The sequence below is a fragment of the Ascaphus truei genome, chromosome 9 (assembly GCF_040206685.1).
Source record: "Ascaphus truei isolate aAscTru1 chromosome 9, aAscTru1.hap1, whole genome shotgun sequence".
NCBI classification, from domain to species: domain Eukaryota; kingdom Metazoa; phylum Chordata; class Amphibia; order Anura; family Ascaphidae; genus Ascaphus; species Ascaphus truei.
Genome location: NC_134491.1, coordinates 62,194,289 through 62,220,410, shown reverse-complemented (window position 1 = coordinate 62,220,410; position 26,122 = coordinate 62,194,289). Strand labels below are relative to the sequence as shown.

Below are 26,122 nucleotides of genomic sequence, written 5' to 3'. Positions count from 1 at the left end.
TATGCAATATACATAACTCTGTACCCCAATTGTACCACGCTGCGGAATATGTTGGCGCTTTACAAACAATAATAATAAGGCAGATGTAAACTACACAGCTCAGTGGGAAGTGTTGAAGCAGGAAGTGTTCTGTTAACATCTAACTGGCATTTGTCCCCAAATCACTCCAATCTCACCTCACTCATTTTAAGTCACTAGAGTTTACATATTGGGGCAAAACTAGTGCAATTCTGGGGGATAAATTTGTGTATGAAAGTCAGATATCAAATTGGTAGCAATGTATTTGGTATAGTTTTGGATACGCACGGGAAGGTTGGCGGGTTGGAAGTCCAACTTTCACAAACTTTCCAGTTTGTTCAGAAGTTGGAATCGAATTTTGAAATCTTAGGGAAATTGGAGAATGGGATCCTCTTTGGATCCATTTGCATTTGTGAACGGAAAAATAAACTGTCAACATTCAAAACCTTCACACGGGTCAACAACAAAAAAATGTCACAGCCTTTGAAGTAGGCGATCCTGGTTTGAATTCCACTGTCAGCTTTCCTTGTGACCTTGAGCAAGTCACTTTATCTCCCTGTGCCTCAAGCATGAAATTTAGATTTTAAGCTCTAAAGCAGTGATTTAGAACCTTTGGGGTCCTCGGGCATCCCTAAAGGGTTCCCTGCAATTTTCTGGTCATTTGAATATTGTACCAAATCCAGAAAATGTACAATGCATCTGATCTAAGACTCGCTATTAGGGAGGGTTGGGGTTCCTTACAATACATCTGATCTCAGACACGCTATTAGAGAGGGTTGGGGTTCCTTAAAATGCATCTGATCTCAGACACGCTATTAGAGAGGGTTGGGGTTCCTTACAATGCATCTGATCTCAGACACGCTATTAGAGAGGGTTGGGGTTCCTTACAATGCATCTGATCTTAGACGCGCTATTAGAGAGGGTTGGGGCTCTGAAGAATTTCACAATAACATTATAGGTTCTTTAACAACAACAAAAAAGGTTGAAAACCACTCCTCTACACGGCAAGAACTCACTTACACCTGCAAAAATTCTATGTATAGCACTGGGTTCTCTGTTGGGCTGTATAAGAAAATAATATTGTTATAATTTAGGTGGCAGTTAAACATGTAAAAACAGCAACAGGAATCAGCGTTAAAACAGTGTGTCTGTGTTACTGTACGTTGTAATGTATTATAGTGGGTTGACTTGTCATTGTTTGAATTCCATTGAAATCAATGGCACAGTTCAATTTTGTATTGAGGAAGAAGATAATATTTGCCTTGGGCTTAAGATGCCACAGTGAGATGCAGCTACGAATAAGAGCAGATGATTCAGTGTTGAAAAATGTTACATTTTTGTAGTCCTGAGAAAGGGTAAAAAAAAAAGGTTTATTTTTTCCTTATTATGGAAAATAACATAAAACCTATATCTTAGCATATACAAGTAATAATAATAATAATACCATTTAAATAGGACATTTGAATACGCAGCAATCTCAGCCCCAAACAATGTAGCAAATTTACCTTAACTACGGGTTTAATCAGATGAGAGCTACCTAGGTTGTACAACTGAGAGATGGCCTGTATATTTCAAAGCAGATCAATAGAAGATGAAGAGTTGGGCCCTCATTTGCCTCCTAAATCTCTTTGATAACTTAACTCAAGTTGATGGAACATAACACATCTTGCTCATGTGCCTCCCATATAACAGCCTCTCTCATCTGAGTTTTGCCATGTTGACCACTATGATTATTTATATTATTGCTGGACACTCACGGTCTCTTTCCTCGCGCACATTTTCTCCGTACATCTCTTCTTCGTGAACCAGCAGAGAAGAGTGCAGCTTCTTCATGGACTCTTGATAACCTTCCACGTTCTTCTTAATTGCTAAAGTCTTGTCCTGGTTCAGGTTCTTCCCAAGCTCTGTTGAGTGTAGAGACAGCACACTGATTAGGATTTAGCATGGTGTCTGAAAGATGGAGTGCTTCTGTCATTAAGGGTCAGCTTCTAAATGAGAAAACCCAGTAGTAGCTTCTAAACCTAGGGCATGGGGGAAATGCTGATACTACTTTTTACATTAAAATCCATGGGTTTTGTGCATCAAGAAAGTGGTTGGCACTGATACATTCCAGGTTAGAAAATGTGAATATTTTTCTGTCTGAAATGCAACATACTGTATTTATTAAGAGTAGTTCTACTCTTCTAGAACTTGGATTATGCTGCGTTTGTATTCTGCGCTGAAAAATCTCTTTGCTCTACTTTTAGGTGATGGAGAAAACCAACGTAGAAAAATTGTCAAGGAAAATAACACAAGCCGCGCACTTCTTTACACATAGACCTGCACCACTATGGAAATGTAACTCTGCCCTAAGCACCTGCTGCTCGCTCCATAAATATGTCATCTTATTGGGATGATGCAGACATACACGAAAATGGTGCTACAGTAAGATTAATACATAGACGCAGCCTGTTGCAGGAATATTTCAGCGAGTTATGACCCCCGAAAATATTTTGCGCTTACATTTTGCCATTGATACATAGATCCCCATGGGTGCCTGACGGTGTTTGCCTCCAGAAATATCAAAGGGATGTAAGACCATGTTCACTAAGCAATGCTACTTCATAAGACATTGCCCAGCATTGCCCCTTACAGCCAATTCAAGTGAATCGGGCCATAAGGTGTCTATCACCATGGAAGGTGTCTTATAAAATATGGACATTAGTCTGTCCAGCAAAAGAGACCAAGAAGTCAAGGTATGACTGCAATAAAAGCATTTTTAGACTAATGTATCTTCAAATACTGACTAATATTAGCAAAATACTAAGAAACCAGTCCAATACATGATTTAAAGGGCAGTCTTTCCAAGGACCAAAGTGTGCTAATGACATTGCCATGTTTAACCCATACAGTACCCTTATGACGTACTTGCCACGGCATGGGCCTGGGACTGGAGCCTTTTCTGGAGGGTGATCGGGCTGACCGCTCCATTGGACCAGCCAGTCGAATCGAAACAAAAAAAAGAGAGCAGAGGAGTGGCCAACTCCAGTCCTCCAGGGCACCAATAGGTCAGGTTTTAAGGATATCCCTGCTTCAGGACAGGTGGTTCAATCAATGGCTCAATCAACGACTAAAAACGTGACCTGTTGGTTCCCTTGAGCCCTTCAGGACTGGAGTTAGCCACCCCTGCCCTAGCAGCATGCTAATATTCAGATTGTGGTAATGCACCTTTATGACATACAATAGCATAGACTGCATTACCGTCCGATCTCTCTCTTCCAGGCTGTGACAGGGTGAAGTCAGGTACTGATAATTATGCCTGGGAAACATACATCTGAGTCCTTCATCCAGTACTCAGAATGTTAACCCAGTAAGAATACTTGGACAATCAGGAAGTAAGCTGAGACAGCTGACAACCAGCTTGATAAGGAGGCTACTGCTTGTAGTAGGTGGCTGACAGACTACAGAGCTGTTCTGTGCAAGCTCCTATCCAGAAAGATTTCCTAAACTCTCTCTAGGGACAGAGATTCCAAAACAAAGATACAATAAGGATTTTAATATTGTTCCATAACTATTGTGGAATATGTTTAGGGGTTGGAAACTGGACAAAGCCAGCCAGCCCGATAGATAGGGCCTGGAATGTTTAGCAAAATCTACCTATGGGGAGAAGGCGTTCTTTTTATGATTTTTGTTTTGACTTAAAGGGACAGTGTGCCCAAATGTTTATTTGTGTTGTGGAGAAATAAAACCACTCAAAATTTGGTTTACCCTGAAACTGCACGTGTGGACTATTGTCTGACCTCGCCTACAGGCCGTCCTGCCACACGGGCAGAGTGCATATAATTCATATTCTTTTAAAACACACACTTTATATGCTGTTGTCATGGCCACCGAACTATAAAAAGACATTTACATTCGCCTCGTGAAAGCTGTCAGTTCAGAGATATAATTCTCAGAGCCTGCGTCCTTTTTAACAAGGTGGCTAATGAGGTCCCTGAACAGCTGTTAAGGATACTTGAGAGCGAGAGAGAGTCAGTGCACAGTTAAAAGACGTGAAAACAGATCACAAACTGTGCCTTTTGCTTTCACACCCCGGGTTTGTCTTTCTACCGATCCTGTCACAGTGTCAGACAGAGAGAAGTCGGATTCTGAGAGGATGCTTGAGAATGTTAACCCCTGCCCTGCCAGAGGGCCCCGTAACACTTTGAAAAGACAAACAGGACCTCCAGGGAGCGCAACGGGGGCGGATTGATGGCGGTTCCATCGGTGCCGTCTCACTGAGCACGGACTCTTATCTTCTCTCCGGCTTCTCATCTCTTGCCTCTTCAGATTCCATCTCGGCATTGATGTCAAATGGTGATGTGTTTCCATGACAATGTGACGCCATGATTCCCCGTTGCCATGACAACGTGACTGTGACTTCACATGTGACATGTTGCCATGACAACGTGACATCATGACGTAGCAGAGATGAGAAGCAGGAGGGGATGCCGGAAAAGGTAAGAGGCCCCGCGCTCTCCCCTGGCAACAAGTCCAAATTCCAAGCTGGCCATGTACAAGGGTTAAATAATAGCATACATTCTTGTATATCTGTCAAGTGGTAATAACTTTACTGCCTTTGGAGAAGATGGGCCTGGTTTAAATCCCAATGTCAGTTTCTTGTGATGATGGGAAGATCACATTACCTGTCTGTGCCTCAAGCCACAAAATAAGATTGTGAGCTCTGGGGACATGTGTGTGAAAACTTAAGGTACTGTAGCCCTATACTGTTGTAACTCCCATACCCCTGCCCCCTCCCTTGTTGGTTTACTAGTGTACTACAAGGGGTTAGAGGTAAGCATGTGGATGCTAAGTTCCTCCCTTTGGTAACACACGGGTACTGTGTCAGAAGGGGTAGAACAGAGAGAGAGAGAGTTCTGGAAGGATGGTTCCAGCATGAGAGGAAGAACAGAGCCTCTGGGAGTAATGGTAAGGGATGAATTCGTACAGTTATTGTTGTGTTACAGATAGGGACAGTGCCCTATAAGTCAGGATCCTTTTGCCAGGCCATCAGAAAGAAGCATCCCAAAGTCGGAATGCAGACATGCCACTGTGGGCAAAGCAGAGAATGCCCAAGTATGTCAAAAGATCAGCCCTTCAAGTGGATTTTTATCTACAGTACTCATCACCCCTGAGGAAGTGGCAGTTCCAGAGCAGAGATTGCTATTAATTATAATGTACACAGAAAAAGCCATGATCTCAGCAGGGGCTGTAAAGGGGGCCCATAGGATTTTACTGAAAAGGGAGGCGTGACCCACAAGATGAACTCAGTACAGTAACAAGTGAATGCACCTTCCATGAGTATTAAGAGTGGGCACTTACAGAAGAATGATTGCAGTATGGATGAAATAATGTACGTGGATGCGTTTGACTATTCCAGTCATTAAATGATCTGTATGCAGTAACCCTTTTTTGCTTTTTTTTGTTGGTTTGCTCGGCCCCCCGTTGCTTATTATGCTGTTTCCTTGACTAGGTTTTCTGCCTGTCGCACCCATTTTATTGCACTCTCTTTCCCCAGTCCCCTCTTCCTAGGGGCATCCCAATTTGCTTTGTCCTGATTCCCCTGTTTTGCTTGAAATAAAGTACAACCATGTCAACCTAAATGTAACTGTGAGTGCAGTGTTACCAAGCATGGGAACATGACTAGAGATTGAAGTTGTACTATAAAAAACTCCTGGCGCCCAGCCGACCACAGACAGCACCCCGAGACAAGGAAAATCATTGCTGATGTCAAACACACAACTAGCTCGAACCTCTAAATGGAGCCGGGCAGGGACGATTACACTATGCTCAGGAAAAAGGAACCTTTTTACATCTTATATATTTCTCACTCAATCCCCATGAAAATGTGCACAATCTGTGTGAACAGTGGGCGGCCGACAGCTACCGAGATGATACCCGTGGCATCAATTTTATGCATTCATTTTTTCAGTCCTCCTAGTGAACATCCTTTATCAGGAAACATTTTATCTAAGTATATTGGACCATCATTCAAGCTGTCTCAAACACTTTATAACGTGCTTATCTTCGTCACTAAACACCATTTTTTGTAACTATGCGCTTGATGAGGTCAGAATTCCGCCACCAATTCCTCTCTCTCTTTCGCATTCTGCCTATCATTGTTCCCGCTTAACCCATTCATTTTTAAACCACACGTGAATTGTGGGCCAATTATTTAAGGAAGCCATTAACACGATTATTCATAAAGATGTTTTTCTAGTGAACTAAGCTTTTAAAGTAAAGAGGTGACCCTCACCGCCGCTACATATATTCACCTTTAGCAACATCGGAGCGTCCGACCTTATACAGGACCGCGGCAAAACGATCCCAGTAAACCGTGTCACCTTGTGTCTCCAGCCATTTCTCCAGGGTGACTTTACACTGCTCCTTATTCACTACAAACATAAAAGAAGTAAGGAAAGGTGCATTGTTATTTACTGGTGAAAGGGTTGGGGAAGGTGGTATTTGGCCCTTGGTGGGTGTTTAAGCATTGCGTGGGGGTTGCAGGTGGAGTTAACCCCCTTCATTAACTTAACCAGTCCCGCTACTTCCCGGCCTAAATATCCATCCTCGGGGCTACTAGCCCCTTCACCCAATCCCTCTACCCACAAAAACAAAAATAAACACAACAACCCTACTACCCACCTCCTCTACCCCCAACAACACCCCCCCCCCCTCAACACATACAGTAATGGGCAAATTGTGTCACGTGACGTGAGCTTTAAATGCATAGGATACACCGGCACCCATAAAGAGGCATGTATCTCAGGAAGCAGGGGGTCCCCGGACCTCAAATCAACACGGTTCTGCTCCGGAGACCCCCCTGCTAACGTACATAAGTAATATGTTTTTTATTAAAACCCTGTGATCACTGGTGGTGGTCACGGCCCTGAAGGAGTAACACTGGTCAGGTCCCCATTGAGAAGCATGCACCCAGGGCCACCGACAGAGGGGAACAGCCAGGACTGCTGTCTCAGGCACAGTGTGCTTAGGGGCCCCTGAGATGCAGCAGGAAGATCACATAGGGAATATCCCTTCCTCTGCAGTCTCTGTTGTTGGGCGGGGCGTAGGTCAGGGGGTTGGGCCCAGGTCAAGTAGAGAAGTGTGGGGCTGGAACTACAGCCTGAGAGAGGCTGACAGGCTGAGGAACATGAGAGGAAAGGGTTAAACCATGGGGGTAAAAACACAAAGACACGAAAGGGAAGAAGACAGAAAGGCAGAGATAAACACAAAGAGAAAATAAAGTACAAGAGAAATATATAATAGGGGAAGAGACATGAGGGGGAGGAAAGAGAGAGACATGAGGGGGAGAAAAGAGAGAGACTTGAGGGGGAGAAAAGAGAGAGACATGGAGGTAGACAAAAGAGAGACATGAGGGGGAGAAAGGAGAGAGAGAGAGAGAGAGAGGGGAGAAGAGAGAGAGAGAGGGGAGAGGAGAAGAGAGAGAGACAGGAGGAGAAGAGAGAGACAGGAGGAGAAGAGAGAGAGACATGAGGGGGAGCAAAGAGAGAGACATGAAGGGGAGGACAGAGAGAGACATGAGGGGGAGAAAAGAGAGACATGAGGGGGAGAAAAAAGAGACGTGAGGGGGAGAAAAGAGAGAAGCATAAAGGGGAGAAAAGAGAGATACATGGAGGTAGACAAAAGAGAGACATAAGGGGGAGAAAAGAGAGAGAGAGAGAGGTGGAGAAGAGAGAGAGAGAGAGACAGGAGGAGATGAGAGAGACGGGAGGAGAAGAGAGAGACAGGAGGAGAAGAGAGAGAGACAGGAGGAGAAGAGAGAGACAGGAGGAGAAGAGAGAGAGACGTGAGGGGAAGAAAAGAGAGAGACGTGAGGGGGAGAAAAGAGAGAAGCATAAAGGGGAGAAAAAAGAGATACATGGAGGTAGACAAAAGAGAGACATGAGGGAGAGAGAGAGAGAGAGAGAGAGAGAGAGAGAGAGAGAGAGAGAGACAGGAGGAGAAGAGAGAGAGACAGGAGGAGAAGAGAGAGAGACAAGAGGAGAAGAGAGAGAGAGACGTGAGGAGGAGAAGAGAGAGAGAGAGACAGGAGGAGAAGAGAAAGAGAGACATGAGGGGCAGAAAAGAGAGAGACATGAGGGGGAGAAAAGAGAGAGACCTGGAGGTAGACAAAAGAGAGACATGAGGGGGAGAAAAGAGAGAGACATGAGGGGGAGAAAAGAGAGAGAGAGAGACATGAGGGAGAGAAAAGAGAGCAAGAGAGAGACATTGTAAGGAATCCGCTCCTCGGTTTACTGTTTGCCTTACCTTGCAGACAGGTGCAGTACCGGAACACTTCCCCTGATATTTACTGCAGCCTGGATTCACTCACCAAAGCAATACTGCCACACGCCCCTTCTGCCATTGGTTCTCTGACCTTTAAGTGTTGCCTTCCCACAATGCTCCCTGCCGAGCATAGTCCTTCCTGGATGTCTCTGTGTTCTGCCATAAGCCTTGTCTTGTCTGCCTCCGTGGTTCCTGAGACCGGCTGCTAGTGTCACGCAGCGGTCTGTTCCTGTGCTGAAGCGGAGTACTCTCCTTGTTGTCTTCAGCTCCCTGGTTCCTGTGACCGGCTGCTAGTCTCATGCAGCGGTCAGTTCCTGTTTCCTGTGCTGAAGCTGAGTACTCTCCTTGTTACTTCAGCTCCTTGTTTCCTGTGACCGGCTGCTATATTCATGCAGCGGTCTGTTCCTGGTTTCCTGCACTGAAGCGGAGGTTTCCCTGAGTATCTTCAGCTTCCTGGTTCCTGGGGCCTACTCTATCCCTAATCTAGAGAGTCCGTGTCCTGGTTCCTGCGCTGTATCGGAGGATTCCCCAGCCCGCTCAGGACTCTTGCGCTGAAGCACTGGTTTACCAGTGCAGCTAGGCGGTGTGCTACTCTGGTCTGTCTACCACCTCCTGAGACCAGTACCATGGGCCATGGTCACCGCACGCGCAGAGGCCACTCCCGCACTCCTAAACTGAAGCGGGGCTCTCCTGACTACCTGTTGCCGAACTCCTGCTTGAACAACGTTTACCCTGATGTCTCCAGTCCTGACCCTGGCATGTCCACCGACGATGCTGTCTTCTCCTATCCTGATCCTGCTACGTACGACTACGAACTGCGCAATCCGGATCAGCCTGCGCGGTCTAAGGTCGGTGCTTTTACAACCCCACCTCAGCCACGCGGTCCGACCCAGGTTTGTGGCGAGCACAGCCGTGACAGACATGAGGGAAAGAAAATACAGAGACATGAGGGCAGAAAAAAAGAGACATAAGGAGGAGAAAACAGAGAGACATAAAGGGGAGTAAAAAGAGAGACATACATGAGGGGTATAAAAGAGAGAGAGAGAGAGAGACGAGTAGGAATAACGAGAGACATGAGGGTGAGAAAAGAGAGAGAGACGAGTGGGGGAAAAGAGATTTAAGGGGAGAAAAGTGAGAGACACGAGGGGAAGAAAAGAGAGACATGAGGGAAGAAAAGAAAGACATGACGTGAAGTAAAGAGAGTCATATGTAGGGGAGAAAAGAGAGAGAGGCATGAGGGGGAGAAAAGAGTGACACATAAAGGTAAGAAAAGATAGCCATGAGGGAGGGGAAGAGAGAGAGACATGACGAGGAGGAAAGAGAGAGACATGAGGGGGAGAAAAGACAGAGGCATGAGGAGGAGGCAGAGGAGGAGGAGAAAAGTGAGAGAGACATGAGAGGAAGAAAAGAGAGAAACATGAGGGGGAGAAAAGAGAAATAAACATAAAGGGAAGAAGAGAGAAAGAGAGACATGAGGGGGGGGAAGAGAGAGAGAGACATTAGGGGGAGAAAAGAGAAAAACATGAGGGGGAGAAAATAGAGGGAGAAATTAGGGGGAGAAAAGAGAGATACGAGGAAGAGAAGAGAGAGACACGAGGGGGAGAAAACACAGGACGATATGAGAGGAATGAAAGAGAGAGATATGACGGGGAGAAAAGAAAGAGTGAGATGCGGGAGGGAGACACAAGGGGGAGAAAAGAGAGAAAGAAGGAATGAAAATAGAAAAAGATACTGGACAAAAGAGACATAAGACTGTTGTTGGATAGCATAGGGGAAAAGACATACTGAATTAAATAAAGAGAATGGCATGTGTGAGGGAGGAAAAAAGACATGACGGGGGAAATAAGATAAATACGAGGGGAGAACAGAGAGAATGAAATGAACGGTGTAAGAAGAGAAATACATGTTGGGGAGGGGGTAGAGAGACATATTGTATGGGCAAGAAGAGAGAGACATGCTCTGAGGGAGAGAAGAGAGAGACGATATGGGGGGAGTGGAGAGAGGAAGGCATTATATGGGTGAGTGGAGAGAGAAAGACATGATGTGGGGGGAGGAGGGAGAGATTCTCTAGGAGGCGGAGCGAGACGGAGACGGAGCAATGCTTTGGGAGAGGAGAGAGACATACTGGGGGAGAGGAGAGAAAGGCATGCTGGGCAGGTGGAAGGAGAGAGAAACAGAAACTTGAAGGTTAAAGAGAATTACATGAAGGGGAAAAATAAGAGCACCAAGGGGGGAAGAGAGAGACATTGGAGGAAAGAAATAGATAAGGGTGAAAGAAAACGATGAAACACATTAGTGGAAAAAGAGAAAAAAAAAGAAGGAAAAGAATTAAAGACATGCTGGGTGGGAGAGGAGATAGATGCTGGCTGGAGGGGAAGGAGAGAATGACATGCTGGCTGGGGGGGGAGGAGAGAAAGACATGCAGGGGAAAGAAGAGAAATGCATGAGAGGAAGGGAGAACAGAGACACAGAAGGGGAAAAGATGGAATAACATAAAGGGGGTGAGAGAGAAAGACACTGGGGGGAGGCGAGAACAAAGAGACATGGGGGGACAAAGTGAATGTGATTATGTTGTAACATTTGCAGGGGCCCCATTCTTCAAGTTTGTCCTAGGCCCCCAAAATTCTGTTGGCAGCCCTGCAAGCTCCCCCCCCCCCCCTCCCTGCAAGCTCCCCCCCCCTGTAAGCTCCCCCCCCCCCCCCCTCCCTGCAAGCTCCCCCCCCCTCCCTGCAGCGTGAACGCGGAAGATACTGTCCGCAGCACCACAGACTTTTGCTTCTATATCCATGGCACTGTAAGTCTTGCTACATCTGTGTAACCCTCCCTTTGGGATTACTATGGCCTTAATGGGTTAACTGTGTGGGCCCACACAGAGTAACGCCCCTTTCCCATTATCTAGTGCTGGGGTGACTCAGCAGATGTTAAGCCCTGCCCACTTCAGCCTAGAGACAGTGACATCACAATAAATATATATATATATATATATATATATATATATATATATATATATACACACACACACACACACACACACACATAGGTACACGGGGACACTTCTGAAAGCCAAATCCCGGGAGTAGAGGGATCTCACTGTGAATAATGCAAATAGCTTCATAAGTATAGTATAGTGTAAGATTCCCTGTTATTGTTTAATAATAAGGGACAGTACCCTGGTACGGTAGCATCCCACAGAGATAAGAGATAAAAGACTTTGAAGTAAACTCCCTCCAGGCAGGGAGGATTACCTCTGTATTACAGAACATATTGTACATCCCCTTATATTTCTAATTGTGCTGTATGGATTTCAAACTAACCGGTGACGTATCAAGGCAAATTTGTAGCAAAATTGTTTTCAATTGCACCATTTTCATCTTACTTCTCTCTGCATTAATATATCAAAGTCTTTCCTCCCCTTGTGATTTGTGAAGTGTCAATAGTACGAGTAAGGCCGCATTTATAGTGGAGGCGCGTGACGGCGCGCCCGGCGCCGTGCACGCCTCTCACCCAAGCAATGGGTGAACTGAGCTGAAAACAATTGGGGAGACGTGGCGGACACGTCACCAGGTTGGTTCACCCTCCTTGGCTGAACCGCTCATGTGACGCAGCAATGACGTGAAAAAAAAACGAATTCATTTGTAGCTTGAGAATTCTGCTACGTGGTCGCTCTGCATCACGCTCGCGCACTATGGCCACCCTCATTGACCTGCACAGGTTTGTTCTTGCGGCGCGCGATGTCACGTTCACCGTCACGGCTACATGACGCACAGGTTAGACTGAGAAGTAGCAAACTCTGCGTCTCTATGCATCACTTTTTTATCTTGTATTTGTGTAAACCGTTCTGGATAACAACTTGCTCCACACATAGGAAACTCTTTCTTAGAAATGCGCAAAGCTTTTGCATGAGTTTGAAAACCATGCAGAATTTGTCCTTTTCAGTTGAAAACATAATTGAGAATTAGGAAGGGTTTGCAAGCGATTGCCCAACCACTAAGTGAACGTACATTTCAATTTTCTTTTATGTGTTAACTCGCATCCACACCCTGACACAGGGCTTTTGCTGGTGATGCGAAGACCGGAAAGTAGGCAAGGAGGAGAGAGATAGAGAAAAAAAAAGGTGACTGAGCGATTTTGGGGCGAAATATCAAACCACTGGTGGAAATGTGTGATATCTGAGAATTGTTTAGCGCTATAAAGTTCAGTGAAATATTTTACCAGGAACTGACTTTTGGGGAAAAAAACGCCTGCAGAAAACAGAAAACACTTTCTCTAGATTGATACCTCACCCCCTAAATTATTAACCCTTACAACGCTCACTGCATTGCATTTCTATCCCTTATGGCACCAAAGTTGTTAACATGCATTGGAAAAATATTCCCCCTCCCTTTTTTTGGGAATGTCCAACGTGCGCATTAATATTCCGCGCACCTCTCATTCAAACCTACCAATCTCCCGACGCTCGCGGCGCAAAACATTCTTCTCCGGAGAAAGTTTCGCCAGCAGTTTTTCAATGTCTTCTTCGGGGCCTTTGATCCTTTGATAGAAATCCTGACATTCCTCTGGAGCCAGGAGTTCTGACATGCGCGAGATCATATGAGGTCCAATATCGTCTGCCGCTGGTAGGGAGGAATACAATGGTGTATTTATAATATATATATGGTGTGATGGGGGCAGGGGTTGCAGTACCTGGTTCTCCTTCTCCTCCTCCCATTGGCTGCCCGGTGCTGCTGCCTCTCCCCCATGCCCACGCAGCCATATTGATACAGTATGATGTAGGAAGCACACCATGTGACCACATTGGCGGCTAAATTCAATTTAATTAATAATTTTCCATCTTTATCGGTTTTGACCGGAAAAAAACCAGTGATTGGTCAGAGGTGTTTTATCAGGTTTCCTGATAAATTTCTGGAATCCCTACTCCAGCTTGTGTGAGGTTAGTAACTGTACTATAGTTACAATTACATTAACTTTTGAATAAAAATGTCAATACGAAACAGTTCATCTGCTATTAACATATACTTGTACAGATTGTCACATTGTAGAAGCTTCAACCAAAACATCATCTCTCTACTGGAAAGCTCAGAAGGTTCACCTAATCCCCATTTTTACCTGAGTCTGAACATGAACCATAGGCAAGGAACAGGAGCAGCAGGCCTATTCCCCAGGAAAGTCTCATTATTGGAGCAAGAGACAGAGATTGTCAGGTAAAAGATATTGTGCCTGTACAGTATGTGTTTGCTCCAGTAGAATTCTTAAGTCTCTAAGTTCTAGAGGTGACGTCACAAGGCTTTAAGAACATGGTCTACTGATGAATCATTCTTGATGATGCTTATAAGCTGTAATACATTACAGCCTTTCATCTAAGAGCTGAGATCATATTCTTCATGGTGTAGGGATTTTTAAATCATGCTGAATAAACACTATTTACACACAATTGAGCAAAAGCCACAAGTTTTGAGGTAGAATTGTCAGGGACATGTTGAGTTGCCAGGGGCATAGACAGGACATATCCAGTTGGCCATTTAGGGAATCAAGTGGGACCAGCTTGGAGCCCAACCACTGGACAAATCTCATTCTCAGTTACTGGGGCAAGGAGGAAAGAGAGGAGTTGCGGGCCGACGTCTCGCAGTCGAGATCTGACCTGTCGGCTGTTGTGCTGCCTCAATGAATTTAAGGACCTGCATATTCCAGGCTTGTCAGTAATTGGCATACACATTGAGGCACCGTAAACCCAGGGAAAGAATATTTACATGATTCCCATCCCACATTTCCTAAAAGGATTTCCATACCAACTATATAGAGTTGATAAGCATAAGGCACCAACATAATGAATGTAATGGTGTCAGACCCAACAGCTCTAGCCATGTGAGCTGTTGATTGTAACCTTGTTCAGGAACTGACCATAGTTCACTATTTATATTAAAATGACTATGGTGGACAGGGATCCAGAGGTGTCAAAGAGGAAGATGCTTATCTGGAGGAGAGAGCATCAAAAGAGAATAATTTATATTCCTAATCAAAGTTGATTGACACTATAACTGTATTATTACAGAGTGATATTTTATAAGACCGTTCATGTTCAGTACCACCTCAGTTTATCAGATATACATTTGTAAACGTCAAAAATACATGTTTGTGGCCAGGTAAAACGTGGGAGGATATAGTATCAGTTACATAATTTCACCCTCGAGGGTATAAAGAGGACCGCCACCTGTGATACGTATGCATTCTTCACAATCCCCCGAATGCGTGGATGCCGGGGCCATTAATCTGGTGATTACGTGGAGAGAGTTATGGAGTATTTTATACTCTCTTCTTGAATTAGAAATTGAATAATGCTAAAGCATCTGGGATGCTTTCGTCAGCTGGTCGTAAAGGTGTCTCTTAGGGGAGTGGGTGACAAATGGGGGATACACCACACCCACACAGGCTTTTCAGACATCTGGTATGTTTCTTACATTAAATAGATTGTTTACTATAAGAGTTTGTATCTGGAACTCAAAAATCATATCTGTATGTGAGTGGATCTCATCATTTCTCTTCATGAACCCTTCAAGGACCTATTACAAGACTTTCACTGGTGATATATGTGTTCTGCTTTACCACTTTTTATTTTATTAACTGTCCCATACTGAATGTTATTTTGTAACATTTTTCTGTAACAAGCACTGTACGACTTTTCTAACATTAAATCTAAAATGTCATAAGGATTGTCTTTGGGCTCTAATTGAACCTACAGTACAATACCTACAGTATTGAAGAGATTGCCCTAATTTTTAGATATCTTTTGGCTAAATAGAGTTTTTGTTTAAATCTCATATTTTCTGGTAAATTGGGACCTGAGAACTCCTGAGGTGTACAGTAAGTCCTTAAATTAATCCTGGAGGTTGCCTCATAATTGGGGTGTAGTGTTACCATCTTGGGGGTGGGAGGGTTCATTTTGAGTTTCTGTATGGTCTATGGAGGTGAGTAAGACCGCTGGGTGACCAGTTACTGTTAACCCCTTACACACACACACGTGGAGTGTGTACTAGACCAGGGGTGAGCAATCTTTTCCAGTTGCGCCCCCCTTGCCTGCTGCACCCAGTGCTCGCGCCACCCTTACCTCCATTTGACGCCGAATTGCCATGGCGACCCATCAGCAGCCGTCTGAATCTCTGTAAGTAATAGTTTACAGAGGCCTCACGCGATCCCCTGGCATTTAATTTAAATGCCGTGGGGAAGAGCGCGGGGCCTCTGCAACCACCGCGCACCCCCCAGTTTGCGCACCGCTGTACTAGACACTAATAAAATGATGAACAGAACTGTGAGGTTTGGAATGCTCCGTACACATGAAGAAGAGACCTGTGAGGTTTGGAAAGCTCTGTGCATATGAAGAAGAGACCTGTGAGGTTTAAGGTTCCGGACATTATAATTTAATCTACGTGAACGCTCATGTTATTCCATCAAAAGAGCACTTTGAAATATTCTCTGGGAAAAAATGAAAACTTTTTTGGAGACACTGCTTTTTTAATAGTGATGTGTCTGCACTGACATGGAATGCAAGGCCATCAAGCAGGGGACTGCAAATAGCTTTACTTCCCCCCAGGCACGGAAGTTAAACACTAAATCTAATGATCCTAACACAGAATCGATGACGGATCATAATATATTGCAGAAGCAGTAGTGAATTCTTCCTTTCTTTGCCTTCTTTTTTATTCCGTCGCCCATAATTCTTCTGAAGGAGGTCTCCATGAAAAGGCAATTACAGTGTGATTAGTAAAGACTCACAATTCTAGATATCACGCTGCATTCAGCTGTTGCTAGATTTACGTTGCTATTTTCCAAGATTTATTGCATATTCAGGTCACAAAATCTAAGCCTTCCATTAGCTAGAATGGTATAGACTTTGGCTTTATTAAAAGATATATACAGAAAAGATTATTGTTTTGGGGACAGAGTTGCTCTTATTTGCCAATTTAGCAATTTTTGGTTGACTGTTATAAAGGAATAGAATTCTCAAAGCCTCAATCTTGCCTGTATCAAATGTGCTTTAGTTCAGAGTAGAGTATTGACAGATGTGATAAACTCTCATCATTATTTTCTTTGGGCTAGATCCACAAACCTCCATTAAATCAGGGCTCACAATGTGTCGTTACCTAAAACAGAAACAGATGTTATGTTCCCTGAGTTAGCATAGTATCCTCAAAACTAACTACATGCAAAAACAATGTCCGAACTGCATCTCATTATTATAAGCTTCACAAAACGTTATTGTAACATAACGCTGAATAATCTTCGTGATGTTATGCCAGCCTTGGTGTTACTTCTATTCAGAACCCGATATAGAACTTTTGCTGAAGTGGAGAAAGAGAGAGGAGAAGGGAATAATTACGGGAAATAACGCTACGCTCTTTAAATTGTGCCTAACTGGTGATACTCCCACCCAGACTCTATTTCAGGGTCCGGATAGGAGTAGCACAACGTTTGGATATAACTTACTGTAAATTACGTACAGTTAGGTCCCCCTAACAGACTTTAGTGGATATGTGATGTTATGATAATGCATATTTTGCATGTCATGATCACTAATGTCTATTATAGATAAAGTTGTGCTCTGTTTAGGAGAAAAATATGTCATATTTATGTTATTGTGCTTTGAAGATATATTTAGGGACCTATTCACTTAACAATGATACTAAACAATGATAAGTGGCTTAAGGCACGTTAAATGTCCTTAAAGCTCCATGTTGTCTGTTATGCTTTTCACTAAGCAGTGTTAACAGGGCAGTATCGCACTATAACAGGTTTTTAACGAGCTTTAACACACTGACCAAAAAAAGTTGTATCGAGAAGCCAAAAAAGGCCAATATCACTTTTTTTTGCCTAGCATTTATAAGCATAATATTCACAGTGGGCTCCTCTAGTTTGCTGACAGCTGTTATCTGGATTCCAGTTCCAAGCTGGAGAAGGATTCATTACAGGACCTCAGGACGCCAGGCTTCAGTTCCCAACAACCTCTGCTTGATGTACAGACAAGGGCAATGGGCAGTCCCAATCTTCTTGGAGATATCCCTCCCCTTGGCCCAAATACCTGCTTCCCGGCAGCGCACCTCTACCCCCTCACTCACCCCATACTGGGAGCCAAGGAGAGGATGGCACGCAGCTAGGTCAGCAACCGAATACCCCTTACCACACACTGGCAGCAGGACCACTTACATACACCTTTCATACGGCCACAAGACAAACGGTTCTCCTAAAACAGAGACAATAGATAAAAAGGAGATGAGTGATCTCTTAAAACAGGCAATAGACCTGGATACATATATTAGGCGACAGCTGGGTGCCCCAGCCTTGACCCATCCATACCAAGCAAGTAACATATATAGGAAGCACCCTTTTAGACTTTGCAGAAGTTTTGTTCTGCGGTAGATTGAAGAAGGCCTTGAGTGCTTGCAGGGATGGAGTAGTAATGGGAGGAAGATGTGATGAGTGTGAGTGAATGAGTTTTGAGGGAGACTGCAGTAGGTGAGGGGGAAGGATAGGGCTTTAAATGGTGCAGGCCTACAAACATAGAACATGAGTGTAGAATGGTGAGCTCACCGAAAGCTGTCCATTAATAAGTATGAATCTGCAGATAAAGTTGCTGAAAGATCCAGACAGACTGTTGTCCACCTTCTGTCTAACTCCTGTATAAGTCTATCATTCCATTATAAATGTTTCCTTTGAAATGGGCCCCCTTGAAATTCAATAATAACCCCCCTAGCAAAGATACATATTTTCCTCTCTCGCTCTACTGCTAAAACACAGGACCCCATTCTCTCCCGTCTCAACTATTGCAACCTTCTACTGTCTGGCCTTTCCGTCTTTCAACAGTCTACCATAAAATCTATCCTAAATGCTGCTGCTAGAATCCCTTTACTCTATCCTAAATCTTTCTCGGCGTCTCTCCTGCTAAAATCCACTCTTGGCTTCCTATTAAATCCTGTATTACTTTCAAAATTCACCTCCTCTCTCCCAAGGCTATACATTCTTCTGCTCCTCCTTACATCTCAGCCCTAATTTCTCGCTATCCACCTGGCCGACTCTTGTGTTCTGGCCAAGGATGTCTTCTATCTAGCCATTTTGTATTTAAAGTCCTCTTCCACCTAAAACTTTTCTCACTGCCCCACCCCTCTGGAATGCGCTTCCACCTAATATCCAAGTAGCACATCTCTCTCCACCTTTCAGACCCATATTAAAACACACCTCTTTAATGAAGCATACGGGTAGCTCCATTGGCTAATACTATACATCTCACATGCATTGACCTTGACCCCTTGCAAACACACTTACCAAAACACCCTCCTACTTCCTCTGCAAGTTCTTACCTCTTAGATTGTAAGCTCTTCGGGCCAGGGACTCCTTTTCCTCATATTACTTTTATGTCGGAAATTCTTATTCCCATTACATGTTATATTATATCACGTGTATTACTGCTGTGAAGTGTTATGTATGGATGGCGCTATGTACATAAAGATATACATGCCTCAGTGGTTCACTTCAAGTTCGGATCCATAACTACACCAATTTAGCTAGTTGCTCCATATTAATCTGTAGCTGGTTGTAGACTCTCTTGGTCAGGTACCTTGGTCACAGATATTCACAACTTTGGTTGAGCTTCTGCAGCTCCTTGCAATCATACTGTATAGCAGGCAGGTATTTTACGGCTAGTCTATTTTCAAGGGACTCTCCTGTCTTAAGATGGTATCTTGCTTTCTTACACTCACTAAAAATCACAACCTTGAGATCAGGAAAATAAAAGCTATTTCGACATAAATAAACAGAAACATTGAACTTGAAATGGAACTTTCCAGGAGGGTTGGACTAAACGTGTATACCCTATAGGGAACTCCTTCCTCCAAGTGATGTCGCATACCTAAGGGTGAAATGGGCCAAACAGATGGTACATTCACATTACCCATAGTGAAATTAAGCCATTGCTAACCATACCCATATGGCCATGACCAACCAAATACTGGCACCTTCCCCAAACAGGGCAGGTCAGAAGGACAACTCTTCTGCAGTACACTGGTAAGAGGAAGTCCTACCGCAGGCCAAAGGCTACCCTTCTTCTTACTACCAAGGCTCAACCCCCACCGTAACCTCATGTAGCCTAATGGAAAGGGGGAGAGGGGGTATGGCTGTCCCTCACCCAGGGCTCATGACTTTGGTGGCACGGATGGTGAACAATTTCTCACTGACAGAAAATTATATAAGAGGGTTATGCAGTACACACCTTGGTAGTAACAGCATGTAGTTTATATGTTTGTATAATACAATAGTTCACTTGTATATTACATGCACTTATAAGGTGTAGATTTGCCATGGTACCTTAGGGGACCACCATGAGAGTTTCTCACAGATAAAATTATAGCGTACAGAGATTTCCAAACTTCACAGGTTTCTTCTTCATGTGCACATACTGTAACGTTCCAAACCTCAGATCTCTTCCTCGTGTGTACAGAGATTTTCAAACCTCACAGGTCTCTTTTATCATTGTACATATGTACTGTATTTCATGTGTCAGTACAGATGAAGAGACCTGTGATAAAGCTCTGTGCTTTATAATTGAATCCGTTAAGAACTCACCTGTTGGTATATTCAGAGGTAGGTATCACAACTTAGAACATTTCTACACTTCTAAGCCATAAATAGCAACTATAGCTATGAACTTCTCATATGAAGACAGCGACCAAACATGTTTGATACAGAATTAGCTTCAAGATAAATTATAAGAAAATCCAGATAATATGCTATTTTCTGAAAGCACATTCCTACATCTTTTTTAAATAACAAGAAAACGTGTATTCTTTTTTCAATGCCTTTATTCTTTTATTTGCAAACGTTGATTTACATGATGCGTAGAATTCTTAAGGGTATATTTAACAATTGAACAGCCCAGCAATATTTTAATTAGTCCCTTAATACAGTATATTCCCTGTACCACACTCAAATTATACACAGTTATTATATTTACCAAAATAATGCTTGCTCCTCAGTTCTGTCCCAGCTTAATGCAGCAATTCACAATGCTCCCTGAGAAATATCTGCCTTCACGTTAAATTTACTGAAGAATGTATTAAAATTACCGGCATTTTTGCTTTACTTTGTAATTCATTGGTCTCAAGATTGTTACAGTGCGTAGAATATGCACAATTTTTAGTCTGGACACATTGTTTCTCCTGGTTTCATGCATTCCATGTTGTCCGAACATGTAATATATGTACTGGCAGTGAAAGGGTTAATAATACTCTCTACCATTTATAGCTGCTGACCCCCAATGCCAGCATCTGAGGTTTAACCACGGCCCAAATTTACTGACACACACTGAAACATACAGAGACACAGCACACAAACACACAGTTATCCACATATTTTACAAAAACATTAACACACTGATACACACAGACAGTAATACACACACACACACACACAATAGCATTGACACAGTATAACAAAGATAATGATACAATGAAATAAACAGATCTGTAGAATCACATGTACTGTACAAAGACACACACACTTATATACTGTTATACACTATTGACATTATTAGCTTGGTTTGTGCTTTTATAGCTGGTCCACTCCTGTAAATGAACTGCTTCAACCAGTTATAGACCAAACTGGACTGGATGAGCATCTTTACGTGTTCAGCACTGGGTAGCAACCCCAGTAATACTCGTAAACTTCATGTACATGTATAAGACAGATTGTGTATGGTGACAACTATAGGGATGCGCTCAAAATAAGGATGCAATTAAATACTGTATGTACAGTGATGGATTAACAAATAGGGTAATTGAAATTGAATAAATTGAAACCCTCATGGACCTCAATCCCTTTCATGTTGCCAAAGTGTAATGGTATGAAGGGATCCATAGTGCCAATATTTTATTCTGTACAGGTCCACTAGTTTTTTTTACACACTGAATTTTTATTGAAAGAAAAAAATATTAATATTAGTAAGCATCACTCCTTTTCTGCTTATGCTAAGCATAAATATTACATACATCTTTCTAAAACATGACCCAAAACTATTTATCTCCCAATATTTAAGAATCTCAGATTTTTTTTAATGTCTGTCTCAGTACCACTACTTTTTTAAAGGGACTTTGACCATTGCACCTCTCCTGCCAGAAGAGGCCACCAACACATTATAGAGCAAAGGGGTTATACAGTTCCAGTATGACACAAAAAAAAACCCTGTCGTGCTTTGTGTAGATTCTGTCTTGGCTCAGCTTCTATTTTGCATGCTGTGCTGACCCTGCTACATGCCTCCTGTGCTTCACTCCATTGAAATCTGGTTATGTATGAGACAGACTCCGGTGGAATGAAGGACAGCAGAACATGTGGATTGTCCTTTAAAAACGTTGACCTGGAGCTGAGAAAAGAAAACCTTCAGTTTCCTGACTGGGAGATGTTCATGAATCATGAGCAACAAAACCTTGGGTTGTCTTAAGGTATCCAGTGGGATGTTGACGGGGAGTTTCATGAATGCAAAAAAGTAGGCCCAGTCCAAAAGTTGGACAGGTTGATGGCATGTACAGTAAGCTCGCGTTTTGGGAAATACTGATTGAGTTTGCCTAGTACTCTGAATAACTACCAGGTGGCACAGACTTTAACTTCTGTCTGTTCCAACCTGAGTTGAGTTTCTCAGTGACCTAGAAGCAAAAGGTTTGGTATAGTAAGGGTTATGCAAACCTTCTGTTGATGGTCATGTAAAGGCATGGGTGGATTCAACAAGTGAGAAGTGTTTGAACTTTTTCTAAATAATCAAATAAATTAAAAATATCTTAACTTTATCCTGATAAAAGAAAAACATAATTTCCTCAAAGTTCCCCAAAAGTAATTCAACTCTCTGATATCAAGGAAGGAATTGTATAATATCTGCTTCCTGATCTTAATAACCTGTGCTGATTATTTAATGATAACATTTACCTTGCTTGTCTGGAACACAACCAAGAGAAAAGTTGAAGGAATAAATGAGAGCTGTTTTTTTTTTTTTAAACGCACTTTTTCGTCCTCAAGTGCTTTGCAATTATTGTGCAGAAGAATAAAAGCAGCCACTTCTGTGGTGGAATTCTGACATCATGCGTCTAGGGTGGAAACATGCTGTATTTAAGCTCATAAAAGCCACAAAAGGACTGATGATGATGAAGCTCAAGGCTAAGTGTACAGCATTGTTCATCCAGGTTTACCACAATGCCACACCTTGTAATGGTTTCATCTACCTTCTCTATAAAATTATCCCTCGCAACAGCTCAACCTTTACTGTTGATGGGGATAAGAATACATGATAGGCAATAAGAATCCTGGAGAAAGAGTACAAAAGAGGGATGTTAGGAAAATGGCTAAAAGATTAGGAAAGTGAAACACTAGTTTACTTCCCCCTTACTGCCAGTGGGGCCTTTGCTTTGCAAGGTGTTGCTAGCTACTCTGGCAGTAAAAGGGATACACTGTTTAACCAGAGGTTCTAGGATTCCACCCCAGCGATGTCTGCATGTACAGTATGATTTCATACCCCTATAGTATTAATAGGTACAGTACCATATAAACATTCTTATAAAAATAGTACATACTGTTATTACCCTTATTCGCTAGGAGAATAGGGTAGTAAGATACTGTATGGAATGTCCCACCAGGGTAACTGAAGCAAATAACAGCAGATTTACCAGTGCATGGAAACAACAAAGTACAAATATTGTAACATTTTCACACCTGAGAAACTCTGATCTCACCTTTTTTGGGGTCTTGTAACACCTTTTAATAGATCGATATATGGTACAAAATATTCATGGCTGACACTCAAGATGTTCAGGACCACAGATGGAGCTGCTCAATAAACCAAATGTAGCATCTTTATTACCGTATTATTCCCGTCAGAGTTTAACTCTTAACCCCCTGATTTTTATTTCTTGGCTCTGTGGTGTGTTCTGTGAGACTTGCAAAGATCAGAAAATGTCTCGAAGCTTGTGTAATACAAACCAGGTGCCAGTTAGTGTTATCTGCCTCTCCCTTTATCTGTCAGGGCTTGTTTTTGCTGGGTACTCTCCAATCTCCATACATGGTGCAGAACACACCTGGAGTGATAAATTCCTCAGTGCAACTCGGGCCTGTTTGAAATGCCTTTTTTTCCCTTCTTCTTCTGGGCATGTCTTAACGAGCTTTCGCAGAATAAACAGCTTCCATTTCATGAGCACGCAGCAGCCTGGGATAAAGTCGAGTTGGATCAAACAAAAAAATAGCTTGAGGGGAAAAAACAGCTTAAAGCACTTTGTTGGCTGTGTGATGTGGACAGAGCAGGTATTCTCACAGTGTTTCTTTGTTGATGTATAGATTATTTTGCAGGTTGTGAAATCATTTAGTGGATTAACATGAGAGTTCTTTGGAATTGTTTGAACATGAGACAAGTCTCTTCTTCATATGTTTCCATTGTGTTACGTCAGGACAATGATACCTAACATTGTGGCCCAAATTTACCAAGCACTCACCTGTCATAAGGCACCTTCCCGGGACTGGAAGACACCTTGCAGACCGTTGACTTGGATAGGCTGTAAGGTTTCTTTCTGTGCTGGAAAGAGGTCTAATGCGTCCCATTGACTTGAATGAGCTGTAAGGTGTATCCAAGTGCCGGTAGGTATTGTATGGCAGAAGACTGCTTAGAACATATGGCACTATATGTGTGTCATGTACTGTAACGTCATTATAGACTGTAACAACTTAAGAAGAGATTTGGTAGGTATCCAAATCTTTTATATGCTGTAACTATATTATATATATGAAGAAGTCTCATGTTGTTCCCATTCTGGCCAACTTTCTCTTTTTATCATGGACAGCCCATGACTTTCTCATTTTTTCATTTTCTCTGTGATAAAAGTGCCTTCTCCTAATTCAACATGGGATCTTCCTAATTCCCCTCTTTAAATCTCCCTTTTAGAAGTCTTCATATGTTGGCACTTATGGTTTATCCATTACAACTATGCAATAACGATAATGCAAGCACTCAGTATACTGTACAGAGGATAAGGTAGGGTACTTAGCTGCCGGTGCATGGACTTCAGGCTGTTCCTAATGTCCCAGTAGTAGTCAGTGTTCAGAGAGAAGCCAGCACACGGGCTTAAACAAAATGCTTTAATGACCCAAGTATTTCGACTTTTCGGCTGTGCACTACAGCCTTTCGCATGGTAAGGGTCGGACTACTTGGGTCATTAAAGCATTTTGTTTAAGCCTGTGTGCTTGCTTCTCTCTGAACATTATCCATTAAAACTAGCCATACATGCCAACATACTTTTCTCCAGGACCAATACTAGAACTCAATAGCAGATGCCAGTGGAAATTCCCTTTGTCATTTTTGTGTCTCCATTGGAAGTCTATAAATTCTACAGGCAATCGATGTGGGGATAATGAAAATTCTTATCAAAACATGTATCCAGGGCTCTGTGGGGCTTTAACCACTTTCAGGGCCAAGGTAATCTGTATGCAACACCATTGATGTTCTGTTCCAATAGCTCATGCAATAATTTGTATATTTTACAGGTCACGTGGACTGTGCAGACATTACTTATTCATGAGATTCAGAACATTTAATGACTCAGAGTTTCCACTGCAAACATTTAAATGACTTATATGATGTAGTTAAATACAAGCAGAAACAAATGTAAACAGGCTGCATGCGAGGTGGATGTGTAACCTTTACTATTCCAGAGGAGATTGCTAGATATTGCTGACCTATTTGGCACTGAAGGGGCTGCTATAAATCAGGGGTGGCCAACTCCAGTCCTCAAGGGCCACCAATAGGTCAGCTTTTCAGGATATCCCTGCTTCAGCACAGGTGGCTGAATCAGTGGCTTAGTCATTATGACAATTTAAGATTGAATACCTTGTAATTATAGTACAACTCCTTACATATAATTATTCTCTTGGACATACAAAACCTGCCACTCAGTCCATTATACAACGCTTGTTGTAAAAGGATGAACCATCCCCCAGCCCCCTCACCACCACACACACACCTCCCTCTATAATGTATGCTTTATGTGTTGTTTTAAGTTATAAGCATATATGTAACGTAATTTGATCTATAGAATTGTTCTTCCTTTTCTATATCTTCCACCTTGCTATAAAGAAGGATGCACAAGTATTTTTGTCAGGCTCCCATGTTCCTTTTTAGCCATACTAGATGTCCATTACCTTCAAAATAACATATTTTAGTGGCATTTGTTTGCTGCAGGCTAGACCAACATATCTTGTTATACATATAGTTTAGGAGCTTTTGGGACTATAAGTTGGAAGCAGACTCCAGTGGGATCTTGAGGTTTTGTAGAATATCGTTTATTTCTTATTTTATGAGACAGCACATATCACAACCTCTAAGGAATCCAAAACAGCTGCTAACACTCTTCTAAAAGGGATATGTGATGGTTACCCTACTCCTGGGATGTACTTCTAGTCTTCATAGTTATTGCATCTACATGTTGATGGTCTTAATACGTAACCAATATCTTGGTTCCTATTTATTTTGTTACGTATAATTATGGATGAATTTACTCCCATCTTGTGTATAACAGTCTGTAGGATTAGCATCTGCATTTTAAGTGTCTCCAATAATTTCTTTCTCATACAATAATGGTTTGTAAGTTAGTGTTCATATAAATTCCCTTTGCCTAGTAGCTTATCGTGTATCATGCTATTGAACCCTAACCCCAGATACTTTATTACCAGGTGGAATTACAATGCGTTGTACGGCTACCAATCCCATCAAATGTAATAACTCTTGCCACTG

The 26,122-nt window shown here is 42.7% G+C and overlaps 1 protein-coding gene across 1 annotated transcript in view; it reads right to left on the bottom strand.

Moving 5' to 3' along the window:
* Window positions 1–26,122, bottom strand: part of TMDD1 (transmembrane and death domain 1) — a 30,704-nt gene that overhangs the window by 2,928 nt on the left and 1,654 nt on the right. Inside the window, exons 2-4 of the mRNA XM_075615230.1 lie at window positions 12,765–12,935; window positions 6,312–6,431; window positions 1,776–1,922 (exon numbers count right to left, since the gene is read on the bottom strand). Coding sequence (XP_075471345.1) covers window positions 1,776–1,922; window positions 6,312–6,431; window positions 12,765–12,912 — 415 coding nt within the window. The 5' untranslated portion in view covers window positions 12,913–12,935. The remainder of the gene's footprint in view (window positions 1–1,775; window positions 1,923–6,311; window positions 6,432–12,764; window positions 12,936–26,122) is intronic.